Consider the following 16649-nt stretch of genomic DNA (forward strand, 5'->3'; position numbering starts at 1 on the left):
CCAAAGGTCAAAGGTCAGAGTGACCCTGAACATTTAAACCTTTTCCGGACAATAACTTGAGAATGCTTGGGCCGAGAATCATGAAACTTCATAGGGAGGTTGATCATGACCAGCAGATGACCTCTGTTGATTTTGAGGTCAGTAGGTCAAAGGTCAAGCAAGTTCAGCTTTGACACTCGCTTAGTTCTGTGACAAGGCCATATTGTGGGGGTATAATTTGTCACTCCTGTGACAACTCTAGTTTTTTTTTGTTGATGAAATTTATTATATTAGCATGTACTTGAATTAGGGCTCTTATGTTTGTGCTAATTCTATTATTAGCGCTGTTTGAATTTTATTTCTATGTAGAGTAGCTGGTATATTATTCACCTGTGCATTATTATTCACTTGTGCATTGTTACAGGAAGGACAGAGGAAGTATGAGGAGGGTATGTCAGCACTGACAGAAGTACAGAGAATAGAGAGTGAGGAGGCAAAGAGAATTGATACAATCAACCATCAACTTAATCTACTCAAAATGAAGGAAAAGGAAATGGCTGATGTAAGATTATCTTATTTATGCTGCTGTCTAATGGATAAAGATATAGCTTACTAGCTATAATGCTGAAAGATTTTATGATTTGTAGAATTCCTGTTTTTAATCAGGAGCCTCTATGGCTGAATAGTTGAGGTCACTGACTTGAAACAAAATGCCCCTCAGCTGTGGGTTTAAAACCCACTCGGGACGTAGAAATCTTTCATGTAAAGAAAGTATCCAGCTCACTTCTGGAAGGTCGGTTTTCTACCAAATACCTGCCCTTGCCTGAAAATGCCTGAAAAAATGTAAAGACTGATCTTAGTCAGTTGCTGTAGCATAACTTTCAATGTCAAAAAGAAGTTCGCACTGGAGTTTAAACAGATATTTTGCTAACTATCATATTCTTTTTATCAGGAACGACTTAGATTATCAAAGGAAAAGCGAGAGCATGAAAAGTTCAGAAACACTCTGCTGTGTCCAAATTGTAGACATCCAACACGACATATGCACTCTGGTAACATTAATACTCAAGAAGGTACTGAAAATAGTAACACATGCAGAATATTCTTTCTCTCTATTTTTGCAATAATCAAAATTTCAGAACATAAGTAATTATTTAGTACAGTGTTTATAAGTGTAGTTCCCTTTATAAATTTTACTTTTTGAAGCTAATACAGGGTATGATTAAGAAATAATAAGTTCTCAAGTGTGGTTTATCGTAGAATAACCTGTGTTTTGAGTTCTTATGCATAAGACTATATCACGGAGGCAGTAGGCCTGAGTGATATCTTGTTTTGCATAAGAACGAAAAACTCTGGTTATTCTACGATAAATCACAATTGGGAACTTGTTACTACTTTTTAGTTCGACTGTTCGAAGAATAAGTAGAGCTATCCTACTCACTACGGCATCGGCGTCACACCCTGGTTAAGTTTTTCGTACCAGTCCACATTTTGAGAAAGTCTTTTGAGATAAAGCTTTGAAACTTTCAACACTTGTTTACCATCACCATGTCCAGTTATAGGCAAGAGTACATAACTTTGTCAAGCATTTTGACTGAATTATGGCCTCTTTTGACTTTGAAATCTTGGTTAAGTTTTTCGTACCAGTTCATATTTTGACAAAGTCTTTTGAGATAAAGCTTTGAAACTTTCAACACTTGTTTACCATCACCATGTCCAGTTGTAGGCAAGAGTACATAACTCCATCAAGCATTTTGGTTGAATTATTGCCCCTTTTTGATTTAGAAATCTTGGTTAAATTTTTCGTACCAGTTTACATTTTGACAAAGTCTTTTGAGATAAAGCTTTGAAACTTTCAAAACTTGTTTACCATCACCATGTCCAGTTGTAAGCAAGAGTACATAACTCCATCAAGCATTTTGGCTGAATTATGGCCCCTTCTGACTTAGAAATCTTGGTTAATTTTTTCGTACCAGTTTATATTTTGTGTAACGTGTTTGACATTTGGCTTTGAAACTTTTATATCTTGTTCAGTATTATAGTCTCTATCAATAGGCAAGAGTACATAACTCTGTCATCTTTTTTGGCTGAATTATGGCCCTTTTTGAACTTGGAAATTGGTTCTGTTTTCGTATATGTCCATGTTTTGTCAAGACTATTTGACATAATTTTTATGGCTTCTGGTATGCCTGGTATGTGGCCTATGGAGATGATAAGGTCTGCGTATTGGTGATAAGGGCCAATACACAAGTCAGGACTATTGGTAGACTTGCTTCTGTTTATCATAATAAGCTACTACTGTATAGCTACTGTGCAGTAAATAAATTGCAGCTGATATTTCTCACCTTTATAGCAAATCAGTTCTCACCTTTATAACAAGTTTAGAAAGCTTGATTGAATTAGGGCTAAATAAACAAAGTGATAAGATAAACAGTGTTTTATCATATTTTTAATAAAGAAAGTTTTTTAACAATTACATCTCATTATTGCTGTTTTTTATTATCAAAAATATAAAATATGCATTCAGGCACATAGCTTTTAGAAGTAATAAATTATTGTGTATTTTGGACAATGATATATCTTTATTGCTGGATTTTATTATACATAAAAGAAAGTTAACATTATTTAGACAACACAAGAGGAATTAAGCATTTTTAATATATAACATCCTTCTGTCTATATACCTTCTTTATCTATTAAAAATGCAACTGAACGCTTCTTTAATTTCTAATAAAATCCAGCAATTATCTTTTTTTTTTTTTTCGTTTTTATTTTGTTACTTTTGATAAAAAGATCATAATCATTGAATAAACAAACTTGTAATTTCTCTTATTAAGTTTTATTTTATAGTGAGAAATGCTTTGCTATAAGAGTTATAATTTAATTGGCCAGGACATTACTCAACATGACTGAGCAATAAAAATTAGTATCTTATCAATTAAAATAATTTTGTGTACATGCTGAAAAAAGATTAAAAAAAAAACAACAGCATTTCAATTAATAAAATGCAAAATACAGGAAATAACCAGTTTACCTGTAGGCAATCAAATTTATGATTCTCTGACAATAATTAGGCTACATGTCAAGTCTACAGGGGTTTTATGGACCCTTATCAGACTGGACCAGACAGGATCTTGTATAGTGGGGATTAAAAAGTCTGGTATTTGGGGGGGGGGGGTCACTTATATAGGAGATTTTCTTTGCCTTTAAACACTTGTTTATCATTATAATTTCCATCTGTAGGCAAGAGTACATTACTCTGACAACTATTTTGGCTGAATTATGGCCCTTTTTGGACTTTGAAATTTTTGTCAAAACTAACTGAACTGTGGCTTTGAAACTTTTAACACTAGTATATCAACATGATTTCCATCTGTAGGCAAGTGTACATAACTCTGTCAACTATTTTAACTGAACTATGACCCTTTTTGGACTTGGAAATTAGTTAAATTTTTCATACAAGTCCATATTTTGCCTAACATATAACTTAACATATTTGCCATCATGGTCACACATTGCCATTTAGTGCAAGACTAATTGAAATCCACAAATACAGGAACATTTTTTGTTTAATCCATTTTTTTCTTTTGTCTGAAAATCTATGGAAATATTTTGACCCCATTCTTCAATCAATTCTTCGAATAGTCGAGCGCGCTGTCATCCGACAGCTCTTGTTACGACATGAACTACACTTCTTGATACCTACCTGGATTTGGCTGTTAAAATTTCCTCCATATATTCTCCCCACTGCTTAAGGATTGCTGCACATATTGTGTAACATGGCCATCAGACCTTTCATCAATTTCCCTCCAGTCCCCAAAACCACGACGAATTTCGCAGATTGTTCCCATACACAACAGATTAGTTGTTTGTGCTATTTTGCAGCCGAATTGTGTTATTGTTGCTGTACGCGGATATTAAAATTTTATGCTAGTATTTACAAATGTCACGTGACTTTCATTCATAAAAAGAATTGCTTACCGGGGCGGAACAGCCAAAGCAACCCTTTGCACGTGCAAGGGTTATCGCAAAATAAGCGTGGATTGATTTTCTTCTATGTGAATGTAGGTTATTTGCTGGTCGTGTTAGAATTTGGAATAGTTAACTATAATTGCCAGCAATACTTGCCTGTTTAGTGATGATAAAGTATAAGAAATGCAGAATGGTAGTCAAGATTATCATTGCAACAAAGAATATATATTTTATTGTTTGTAGGCTCTCCTCAGGGTTTACTGGTACCAGTCAATGGTCATCCAACCAATGGTTACCCAGCAAATGGTATTCCGTCCAATGGTTATCCAGTACCTAATGGCAGCATTCCACCAGCCTTGAACCCGGCTCTACAGCTTACAGTAAACACTGTGGATGCTGTTACAGAGGCCATTAAGTCAGACAGGTCTATCAGGTTTTGGAGAATGGAAGCTTTGAAGGTAGGTTATTATAAATTGTTTAGTTTTCAAGCCAAATGAGATTTATATTAAATTGGACTTGCTGTTTATGCTATTATACAATTAGAAATTCATCTTGAGAATACCCTTTGCTCATGAATGCATTATTTTTGACATTACTATAACATAAACTTTGAAGCTCAAAGGTTTAACAATCTTGAAAAATGCTCTTCAAGTTGCTTTTTAGCTCACCTGAGCAATGTTCAGGTGAGTTTTTGTGATCGCTCGATGTCCGGCGTCTGTCTGTCGTCTGTTAACATTTAGCTTGTGTATGTGATAGAGGCTGTATTTTTCAACTGATCTTCATGAAATTTTGTCAGAATGATTATCTTGATAAAATCTAGGCCAAGTTCGAAAATGGGTCATCTGGGGTCAATAACTAGGTCACTAGGTCAAATCAAAGAAAAACCTTGTGTATGCGATAGAGGCTGTGTTTTTCAGTTGATCTTCATGAATTTTTGTCAGAATGATTACCTTGATAAAATCTAGGCCAGGTTCAAAAATGGGTCATCTGGGATCAAAAACTAGGTCACTAGGTCAAATCAAAGAAAAACCTTGTGTATGCAATATAGGCTGTATTTTTCAATTGATCTTCATGAATTTTGGTCAGAATGATTACCTTGATGAAATCTAGGCCAAGTTCGAAAATGGGTCATCTGGGGTCAAAAACTAGGTCACTAGGTCAAATCGAGGAAAAACCTTGTGTATGCGTTAGAGGCTGTATTTTTCAGGTGATCTTCATGTATTTTGGATAGAATGATTACCTTGATGAAATCTAGGCCAGATTCAAAAATGGGTCATCTTGGTTCAAAAACTAGGTCACTAGGTCAAATCAAGGAAAAGCCTTGTGTATGCGATAGATGCTGTATTTTTCAATTGGTCTTCATGAATTTTGGTCAGAATGATTGCCTTGATGAAATTTAGGTCAAGTTTGAAAATGGGTCATCTTGGGTCAAAAACTAGGTCACTAGGTCAAATCAAAGAAAAACCTTATGTTTGCAGTAGGGGCTGCATTTTACACTGGATCTTCATGAAATTTGATCAGAGTATTTGTTTGGATGAAATCAAGGTTGAGTTTGAATACGGGTCATCAAGGATCAAAAACTAGGTCACCCGGTCAAATTAAAGAAAAACCTTGTGTAGGCAATAGGAGCTGCATTTTACACTGGATTTTCATAAAATTTAGTCAGAATGACTGCCTTGATGAAATCTGGGCCAAGTTCAAATATGGGTCATCTGAGAAACAAGTTTACACTGTTATGATGTGTTTCTCAGGTGAGTGACCTAGGGCCGTCTTGGCCCTCTTGTTTTGTTTACAGATTCATAAATCATGTGCTATATCTCAGAAGTAAGCGCATGGACATATGACTTTTATTTGACCATATACTAGGTGCTACGTGTATTTACGGTTGTGAAAAGTTATTAGAATGTGCATGGTAGACAAAATTTTGTTTATGAAAATATCACCAAAATTTTGCTTTTCTTATGGATATCCATAATTTTTTTGAATCAATGTAGCAAAAAATCAAGCACTTTAACTGATTTTGTTTTATTTGTTAAGTATAAGTATATAAACTTTTGAAAAATAATGAAAATTCGAGAAAAAAATTGATCCAAAGGTGCAGGACTACCTTTAATATACATGATGTCAGAAATAAATGTTTTTATGATATATTTTACAGGATCAGAAGTACCTGGAGGAACAGAGCTTGTATTTACAGACTCTGAAATATATGCCTCATTCCTCACCTAAAAGCTGAGGGTACTATGGAGTTGTTGTCATCAGTACCAAGGAAAAGTTGATAGCCTGAAGGGAGATGTGATTGTGATCTTTATGTTATTGTCCAGAAATATAAGTAGCAGTTAAACACTGGAAACAGAGTAATAAACTGACTCTGATACAAGGAAACAGGCTTTCATCTTTTTGTTTTCGCGAAAGCTTGTGATATAATAGACATGAATTATCAACATGGCCACTAGTGTGATACCATTATCTCCATAGTTACTAAATGTATTGGTAAAGAAGACATTAAGAAATCAAAGCCTTGAAATGTCTGATGGTTGTGTTTTTTGGTAGATTTATTTTCTGTTTAAATGCCAGTCTATGAATATACATGAATGAGAAACAAATACAAATTTAATGTGCCTCATATCTAAGATAAACTCTGCCTGACCCAGCTTGTGATGTAACCATGGGCTGGAATACCTTATCATTGATAGATCTTATATAATCTAAATGGTCAGTGTGAGTGAATACAGGTTGAATAAGAACTGCTTGTTCATTGAAAATTCATCCGCATTGTTCATGAATGGGACTATTTTGTGTAGCACATGAACATCCTTTGGATGTGATTCGGAATAAAATAAAGATGCTATGATTGTCAGAAATACACTTTAACTTTGGTAGTGGGATAAACCCGCAACCAAAAAATGGTAAATTAGATAAGGTGCTTCAGCAAGTGCCTGATAGAGTATTTTGTAGCAATAATTTATTATGTATTGGGCATCAATTTACAATAATTTGATAACTGTTACATTGCAAGTTTGCTGAGTTGTTTATAAAATACTGCATTTCATAGCATCATTGAGTCAAAGCTATGTGTCAAAGTACCTTATTTGTTTGTAGGGCTACCACGGTCACTAGGTATTAGTGGAAATTAGTTAAATGTGAAACTTTTTGATATGTTAGCAGATTCAGGTTTTATCCAGCATTTTTAGCAATGACAATGAAATCATTAAATTTTGCTCTTGTAAGTTATTCAGTGTTTTGACATCTCTAAATACATGTAGATTTTGATAATAGTTACGTATGCCTAGGTGAAGTTATTTGCTTTATTCTGTATACCAGTAGCATTATTAGTACTGAATGATATATTTACCTTAGTCATACAGATACGATCAGTGCCATTGAAACTGTATTTATAAAATGAGTAGCTATATTTACAGTAAAAAATTTTGACAGCATGATACAAGTGTTAACAATAAACAATGTAACAGCATTGTGCAAGAGTGTTTACAGTAAATAATGTAACATCATTGTGCTAGTATTTACAGTAAACAGTGTAACAGCATTGCACAAGTGTTTACAGTAAACAGTGTAACAGCATTGCACAAGTGTTTACAGTAAACAGTGTAACACCATTATGCCCACGTAAACAGTGTAACAGCATTGTGCAAGTATTCACAGTAAACAGTGTAACACCATTATGCACATGTTAACAGTAAACTGTGTAACAGCATGATGCAAGTATTCACAGTAAACAGTGTAACACCATTATGCACACGTTAACAGTAAACAGTGTAACAGCATGGTGCAAGTTACAGTAAACAGTGTAACAGCATTGTGCAAGTATTTACAGTAAACAGTGTAACACCATTATGCACACGTTAACAGTAAACTGTGTAACAGCATGGTGCAAGTATTCACAGTAAACAGTGTAACAGCATTATGCACACGTTAACAGTAAACAGTGTAACAGCATTGTGCACACGTTAACAGTAAACAGTGTAACAGCATTGTGCAGGTATTCACAGTAAACAATGTAACAGCTTCATACATATGATTTTCATCTTTTTGCCTTTCTTTTTTATGTTGATACTCTTCATGTTAAAAAGCAGTGCAGCATGCATGGGTTTTGCTGTTTTACTTTTCACTTCTGTATTATCAGGAAATGTTTTGAAAATGTAAAAGTATGATAAAATAACAAAATTGATCACAGTTTTAAACTTGAGTTAGAAGTTGTTATTGGCTTGAATTTTATCTTACTTTTTCTTAACAGTGTCAACCTTGAAATTGTATTCCAAATAAGACATTTTCAACTCTGTGGTTTTTGCAAAAAAAATTAAAATCAGTGTTGTCCTGCAAACTTTACCTGAAGATGTGGTGTTTAAGTGGATGTTGGATGTTTATGAATGCTCAATGTATGTTAGATGTCACATTATATATCTCTTTTTATTGTCTGTGATACGTTTTAGCAATAAAGAGGATAAGTATATGTAATCATTTTGATATTACAAAATTCTCAAAGAGAAAAGAAAAACAAAATTTGGAAAATTGGATTGTTTAACCTTTAGCCTGATGGTGGCAAGTGATTCTGCCTTTACGACCAGTGCAGACCAAGATCAGCATGCACATCCATGTAGTCTGATCATGGTCTGCACTGTTCACTATTCAGTCAGTAAATTTTCAGTGAACACCCCTGCGAATAATAATTTGTATTGCCCAAATTGAATGATGGACCAGTCCATTTTAGAAATTTAGCAGGCTAAGGGATAATGATTCGGTATGTGAATGGAAAACATGAGGCAGGAATAAATTGTGTCAATATATGAAATTGAGTTTGTAATTGCAAAGCTGTGATATGTTCTATATATTTTTATTTGTATTTTACAGTAGTGTGCTATCATTATAGTGATACAGCTGATAAAAACTGTGTAGTGTCATTATCTATCAGAACGTCAGTCAGGTTATTGTATTTACAGGTCTTTTTTTTTTACATATCATGTGTACTTTTTATAAGAATTTTGAAGAAAAAATAAATTTGAAAGAGTATGTTGTATTTTTTGGATGTTTCTATCAATTTCTAACTCCTACCAGCATTGAAGTATGCAATTTAGCCTTTCAGTTAGGGGAGTGTTGTTCATAACATTTACTAAGTTAGCTGAAGTGTATCTGAAGTCAGCTATCCTCATTTCACTGATGTGGGAAAGTTGTCAGTTAATTGCAGGGAATACATCACAAGAATACTATTGAAAATGGTGTGAAATACACATGGTTGGGTATGTGGTGATGGGCAGGTGATTTCTTGAGTAGGCTTCAGGAGATTTGCACAAAATGTGTATAGCCAGCTACAAGATCTTGGTCAAGTTGGATAATGGGAAAGATGCTGAAGTAGCACTAGAGTTACGGCCCTTGACTCACTAAAAAATTATGATATTAAAAGGCATATTTCTGAAGCAGACTTCATGAAACATAAACAGCATGTGAATTGCCACAAAATCTAGCACAATAGTGGACGAGATTGATCAGTAACACTGTTTATCGACATTGAATTAGTTGAAATTGACATTTCTCATATTGTTAACACATTAGCAGCTATAGTTCCCAAGAAACCTTCATTAAAACTATGAAACTTACCTAAAATATACATACAGCTAACAATCTGAATCATGTTAAATTTCTTCAGGCATCTCAGCACAATGAGAATATGACATTGGCCTGAAGTTGACTATACATTGTTGCCTGCATCTCAGCACAATGAGAATATGACATTGGCCTGACGTTGACTACATTGTTGCCTGCATCTCAGCACAATGAGAATATGACATTAGCCTGAAGTTGATTATACATCGCTGCCTGCATCTCAGCACAATGAGAATATGACATTGGCCTGAAGTTGACTATACATCGCTGCCTGCATCTCAGCATATGACATTGGCCTGAAGTTGATTATACATTGTTGCCTGCATCTCAGCACATTGAGAATATGACATTGGCCTGAAGTTGACTATACATTGTTGCCTGCATCTCAGCACAATGAAAATATGACATTGGCCTGAAGTTGACTATACATTGTTGCCTGCATCTCAGCACATTGAGAATATGATATTGGCCTGAAGTTGACTACATGTATACATTGTCACCTGCATCTCAGCATATTGAGAATATGACATTGGCCTGAAGTTGACTATACATTGTTGCCTGCATCTCAGCACATTGAGAATATGATATTGGCCTGAAGTTGACTACATGTATACATTGTCGCCTGCATCTCAGCACATTGAGAATATGACATTGGCCTGAAGTTGACTATACATTGTCGCCTGCACCATGTATCAACAAGAATATGATACTGGCCGGAAATTGACTCGACATATTGTTGCTAAGTGTCATGTCTCAACCAGAGTTGCCTGAACCATATTCTTTAACCCTTACCATGAATGACATGATTGATTCTGCCTTGGGACCAGTGTAGATCATGATCAGCCTGCACACAGTGCAGTCTGATCATGATCTGCACTGTTCGCTATTCAGTCAGTATCGTTTTGCATGGTAAGCACCCCTTTTAATAGTTAATGGTATTGTCCAAACTGGAAGATGGACAAGTTCATTAAAGAAATTTAGCAGGGTAAGGGTTAAGTTTCATATAGTGGATGCAATGTAGAACCTTTCCATGTGGATAGGTTGCAATGCCAAATATGGGGGTCCTTTATAGGCTCTATCCCTATGTACAGGTTACAAGCTGTGACACCAATTAAGGCGTCCTATATTGGCCCTATCCCTGTGTATAGGAAACGAGTTGTCACACACTATGGGGGTAATAGGCCCTATCCCTGTTTACGGATTACAAGCTGTAACAACAAGAGCTGTCAGTGGACAGCATGCTCGACTATTCTCAGTGCTTGATAGTATAATATAAGCTACGAGTAAAACTTCAACATAACAATAAGCATATCTAAGTCGAAAATGGGCCATAATTCAGTCAAAATGCTTGATAGAGTCGCCTCCTCCTTTTTACAGACTGGGGACATGATGGTAAACAAGTATGCAAAATATCAAAGCAATATCTCAATGGACTTTGAAAATATTTGGGGTGGTATGCAAACTAACATTTGTGTGATGCTCTTGCTAACACCGAAGCCGGGGCGAGTAGGATAGCTCCCCTATTCCTCGAGTAGTCGAGCTAAAAACTATTGTTGTCTTAAATAGGCACTATTCATGTGTATGTAGGTTACACAGGGCCCACACTGGGCTGAAAAAAGTTGGAGCCACCTTTTTTTCTCGGGAACGGTAGGGAGGGTGCTGGAGAGGTTTCCCTTCCCGCGGCACGTTGAAAATTTTTGTTACTTCCCATAAGCAAATGGTGATATTCTAGCTATATAGGGGGACTTTTGAATGAAAGTGGGTATACCTCTAAAGCAAGTTTTGTATTTTAAAATGTTGTTGGATGTTTGAAGCAACCTTTCTGAAATATTTTTCCGTTACAGCTTCTTTTTGTTGTGGGCCTACTATGTAAATGCATGGCCCGGGGGCTGTGTTTTTGGTGCTCTGTGCTTCCGAGAAATCTACCCTGATACAGGATTACATTTCAAATCCATTCCCAAGTTTTAAAGACATTCAAAAAACTTGGCAAACACCTTTACTAATTACTTACTAAGATCACAGACACGGGTCCAGTGTTTTTTGTTTTTTTTTTATTAATATAAAAAAAAAAAGCCTTTTTTCACACAAATATGCTTTCTATATGTTAGTCGAATGAAAAAAAAAAAAAATGATGACAAAAATCCGGTCACAGTTGTGACTGGATTTTTTGTCATCATTTTTTTTTTTCATTTGACTAACATATAAAAAGTATATTTGTGTGAAAAAAAAGGATTTTTATATTAAACAAAAAATACACTGGACCCGTGCCTGTGACTAACTGACTGTGGCGACAACGTAAAAAAATTCATCAAACCATTCATTTATTTGCCAATTGATTTATTTATTATTTGATCCATGGAAATTAAAGGCGTCAATCATTTAATCTGCCGTAATGACAACAAAACAAAAAGATTATTTTAACCCGATAATCGGTTGCTAACTGATTGCAAATTGCATCTTCACGCATGTCAAGATGTTTATTACACATTGTCATATGTAAAGTAAACTCAGACTGGGTAGTACTATCCCGACAAGGTAAAATTATCGGAACCAACTGTTTTTTAACATAATTTCTCGGAGGTTACGATTTAGAACGTCTGAAACAAAATGGCGGTCCAAATTACGAACATTTTTTCATTTTGGCCACCCGCGACTTTTCTTCGCCACTTTCATCGCAGATTCGCCAAATGGCTCGAGTGGCGAACGACAGCGTGGGCCCTGTTACAAGTATATAACCAACTGTAACAAATGCCAGAGGCAGGACAGTAGGTGTTGATGTGACACCAAATCAGTTCCTTTTTTGCCAGGGATAGAATGTTTCAGAAATAAAACAACACTGTTACTTTTGTGTCTTTATTGCATCAAATATGTGCTTCCCCTATAGTTTGCTTGTCTTCAAATCAATAAATAATGGTCATTTCAATAATTTTTGTAGTAAATCTACATTAAGGATTCCTAACATGACCAACTTTTAATTGCAGTAACACATGAATAATGTTATACATCTAATTTACAAAATGAAGGCAGTCATTTTTGTCAAATGTGAAAATTAAAATTGTTACTGAACTCTTAGAGGAAACACTTATTTTAACAGCCTACAAATTACCATAAAAAATGACTGTAAATCTTTTCCATTTTCTTGCATATCAAAGCATTTATTATATACGATACAGCAATATAAAAAACCTATGGTCATGCCACAGAAAAAAAATCTACAAAAATAAATATCTTTCTCTGAAAGTAATTTCAGGGCAAACCACTGAATACCCTGTTTCAAATTCAGGACTTATTTGCATACTAAATATTCCAAATATCACCTGGATCTATATTTACAATCCAAGTCTGGTGGAAAGTTTGTTATTAGCAATTACTAGACTCAAACAAAACTAGAGCTGCTTTTGAGAAAAGCGCATATCTCCCACAACTGCCTAAGCGTCTGAATAGTAGTATATGAGTCAACCATGCACCAAGACCTCAACTGCCTTATCAGATTTTCAGTGCTTTGATGATCAAAAAACAAGTTTCAAGGGCCATAATTCCGAAGTCCCTGGGCCAATTTGACTAGCTATAGAACTTGGCTGAGGACTTACTGGCAAACACATTTTGTTCAAGTTTGGTGAAGATCGGATGAGAAATGTTTGACTAGTGTGGACAAGATTTGTGACAGACACACAGACACACACTCACAGACAGGAGTAAATCAATATGTCTCCCACACCACTGTGTGGTGGGAGACATAATTATTAAAGAATTGAAAGATAATTGACATCCAAGTCAAAGTAAGCAGTGAACCAAAGTCATTATCTAAAGAACATTTATATAATAAGGCAGCATTGAAAAACCATGCTGCTTTAAGATTTATGGATGAAAAGATGGCAATAAAGAAGTTTGATTGTACATTAAAAGAGAAGCAAGAAAAATATTTGTCTTACATGTAGGTATATTTAACTTCAAATTGTGGGATGGACATTTCTGCCAAGTTTCAGGTGAAATTTTCAACAGAAAAATTGAGAATGTGCAATAATTACAGAATAGGTGATAAATATTTATAGAAAATACTGGCAAAAATTATAATAGCTGAATTTTCATTCTCTGAAAAATATCAAGAAATGTTCAATTTGTATCAAGCTTCTATATGCAAAAAATAACAGCAAACTATTTTGTTTCAAATAACTGTTTTGGAATTAAATCAGCTCACTATCATACAATACAGTACTGATTTACAACCCATCAAATCTATATAAAAGACATTGGGCACGTAATATCATTTCCATAAACCGTCAGAAATTATCATATTTTGTTACTTAATTTGAAATATTATAATACCCGTACTTTTCTCATCTTTGAAGAAAAGCATTCAATTACACTGAGAGGAATGCCCCTTTATAAAGGAGTTCTACAATTACTACACTTTCCAATTATACAAGTTGTATGTAATTTGAAACTCGCCTAATTCGTAACAAGGTTTTTCGATGAAAAATGTAATTTTCTAAGGAAAATCAACACAATGAAGTTCTGATAATATGAGCATGTTCACTTTATACTGATGAAAACTGTAGGAGATATGAACAAAATAAAGTGTGATGGACAGACAGAATGGCAGTTCAAACACCATGCTTCCTAAACCTTCAGCACCAGGGGCATACATACCCTTGCAAAACAATTTTCACAATAAATTCAGAACCAATCAAGATATTTTTAAACAAGCAGACTGCCTTCAGGTGCAAACACTCATCTGCAATTGCTTGACAAAGACAGTTGGCAAGAAGAGTTATTGGTCTTGCTAATGAAAAAAAGTTTCAAATCTATAGTATTCAAGAAAAGTGGGCATAAACAAAAAATAACCAAGAAATACCGTTTTTAAATGTTTTTTTTTTAAATACAAAAAAGCTCTAATTCTGATAAAATCTAAGACAGAGGTATGATTCTTATGTACAAAGCTTCAAAGCTCAAATTCTTAAAGTAATCAAGAAAAGTTACGACCTAAACAAGAAATTCCAATTTTCTTACCACCAGCTGAGCTCCTCAGAATGGTGTATATTAATATTATCATAAAGAATTTAAAACAAAGCTCATGAAAAAACCTTGTTACAAACGCTCTGAATCAAGCAGTAAATACAAACCAAATATATCTATTCAGAAAAACAAACTGTAAAAAAATAAAAGCACAACACTATAAATATAACTTTGAAAGAAAAAAAAGCAACAACAAATATAATAATTATGAGCTTACAAACACAATAACAATAATATAACAACTTGCAAGTTCTACAACTCTAACCGACTATTCCTACATGCTTTATCAAGCAGAGGATACTTTTGAAAATCATGCTTGAACTTCAATTAGATTGTTTCAGTGGAATTTTCCATCTCCTCTTGATTATGTACCTAGAAAGATCACAAGACAGAGGTCGCAACTTTTTTTAAATTATTGCTTTCCAATTGGAGTTTCGTATAGATGTCATTTAATCTTATTAGACCTGAAAACTTAAAATACTATCAAGATAAAGTGATTTGTTTGCCAGTTATAGCTATGCATTTTGCATGGTCTCAATGCTGCAAAGGCACCTCCCAGTTGTAAAGTCGCTGAATTTAACCCTTAGCCTGCTGGTGGCGATTGGTTTTGCCTTTGCGACCAGTGCAGACCAAGATCAGCCTGCACATCCGTGCAGGCTGATCATGGTCTGCACTGTTCGCTATTTAGTTAGTAAATTTTCAGTGAACACCCCTTCGAATAATAAATGGTATTGCCCAAACTGAATGATGGAACAGTCCATTTTAGAAATTTAGCAGGCTAAGGGTTAAATCACGAGCCCCTCACTGCTGTGGGTTCAAGCCCTTGCATGGGGATAGAATTCTTTCAAGCCAGGAAATCATCCAGCGGGCTTATGCAATGTTGGTGATTCTACCCAGGTGCCTGTGGTCTTGCTCTACCATCAAAAAGTTGCTATATGACCTGTGATTTTGCCAGTGTGACGTTAAACCCCAAAAGAAAAATACACAAAAAAGAGCTTGTCAAACACGAAATGCCCCCCTTGATGCATTCAGCGGCCCAAGCGTTCTTGAGTTATCATCCGGAAACGGATTCGTCTACATACAGACTGACCGAACGACAGACATCTGCAAAACAATATATCCCTCCTTCGAAGGGGGGCATAAAAAGCTAGATGCTGCAGGGAATGTGAAGTTGGCATAACATTTGTGTAATTGAATGCACAGGTCAAACATACTTCTTCATCTTGACACAAAATGCTAGTTCTGCTACTGTTTAACCTTCTACAATGCATCCTTAATGTGACATGTGAAAGTCATGAAAAATAAACAGGTTATTTTGAAGTGCTTTTGTATCATAAACTCGATATCAGCAAATGACGAAAATTTTAATTATCGTCATGTACCTCGCAACACCTCGACGCTATATATGCAAAATGCAAGAAACTATAAATTGCAAATTAAATGTCTGATTTAAGAAAAGTTTTAAATATATATGAGCCGTGCCATGAGAAAACCAACATAGTGGGTTTGCGACCAGCAAGGATCCAGACCAGCCTGCGCATCCGCGCAGTCTGGTCAGGATCCATGCTGTTCGCTTTCAAAGCCTATTAAAATTAGAGAAACCGTAAGCGAACAGCATGGATCCTGACCAGACTGCGCGGATGCGCAGGCTGGTCTGGATCCTTGCTGGTCGCATACCCACTATGTTGGTTTTCTCATGGCACGGCTCATATACTATCATATGTATACATACTGAATGTCAAATGTTTACAATGATTATGATCTCCATATCAGAACTTTTTAAATCCCTCTTACATTTTTTGCAACTAGAGAAATGTCAAAATAGCTCACTTCGCAGGGAAATACTGCAATATGCTCAAAGGATTAACATGAAAAAAGATGGCCATAGTATTTTCTCCATTTTTATCTACCTTCATGTAAGGTAATTCAAACACATTAACTGACAACTCAAAAAAAAAATACCGTAGTTCATCTTGTAAACAACATCAATAGTTTGAAAACTGGTTTATTATTTTCTGACATGTAGTCGTGGCCTGAAAACCAAGTCTGACAAAGCTTGTAGT

At 35.1% G+C, this 16649-nt stretch overlaps 1 protein-coding gene across 1 annotated transcript in view; it reads left to right on the forward strand.

The window, feature by feature from the left end:
* Nucleotides 1-8979, forward strand: part of LOC123562295 (fas-binding factor 1 homolog) — a 40925-nt gene extending 31946 nt beyond the window's left edge. The window contains exons 28-31 of the mRNA XM_053537013.1: nucleotides 404-541; nucleotides 932-1052; nucleotides 4195-4409; nucleotides 6110-8979. Of these exons, the coding sequence (XP_053392988.1) occupies nucleotides 404-541; nucleotides 932-1052; nucleotides 4195-4409; nucleotides 6110-6187 (552 nt within the window). The 3' untranslated portion in view covers nucleotides 6188-8979. The remainder of the gene's footprint in view (nucleotides 1-403; nucleotides 542-931; nucleotides 1053-4194; nucleotides 4410-6109) is intronic.
* Nucleotides 8980-16649: the final 7670 nt, after the last annotated feature.

Source organism: Mercenaria mercenaria, chromosome 2, assembly GCF_021730395.1.
Source record: "Mercenaria mercenaria strain notata chromosome 2, MADL_Memer_1, whole genome shotgun sequence".
Lineage (NCBI taxonomy): Eukaryota > Metazoa > Mollusca > Bivalvia > Venerida > Veneridae > Mercenaria > Mercenaria mercenaria.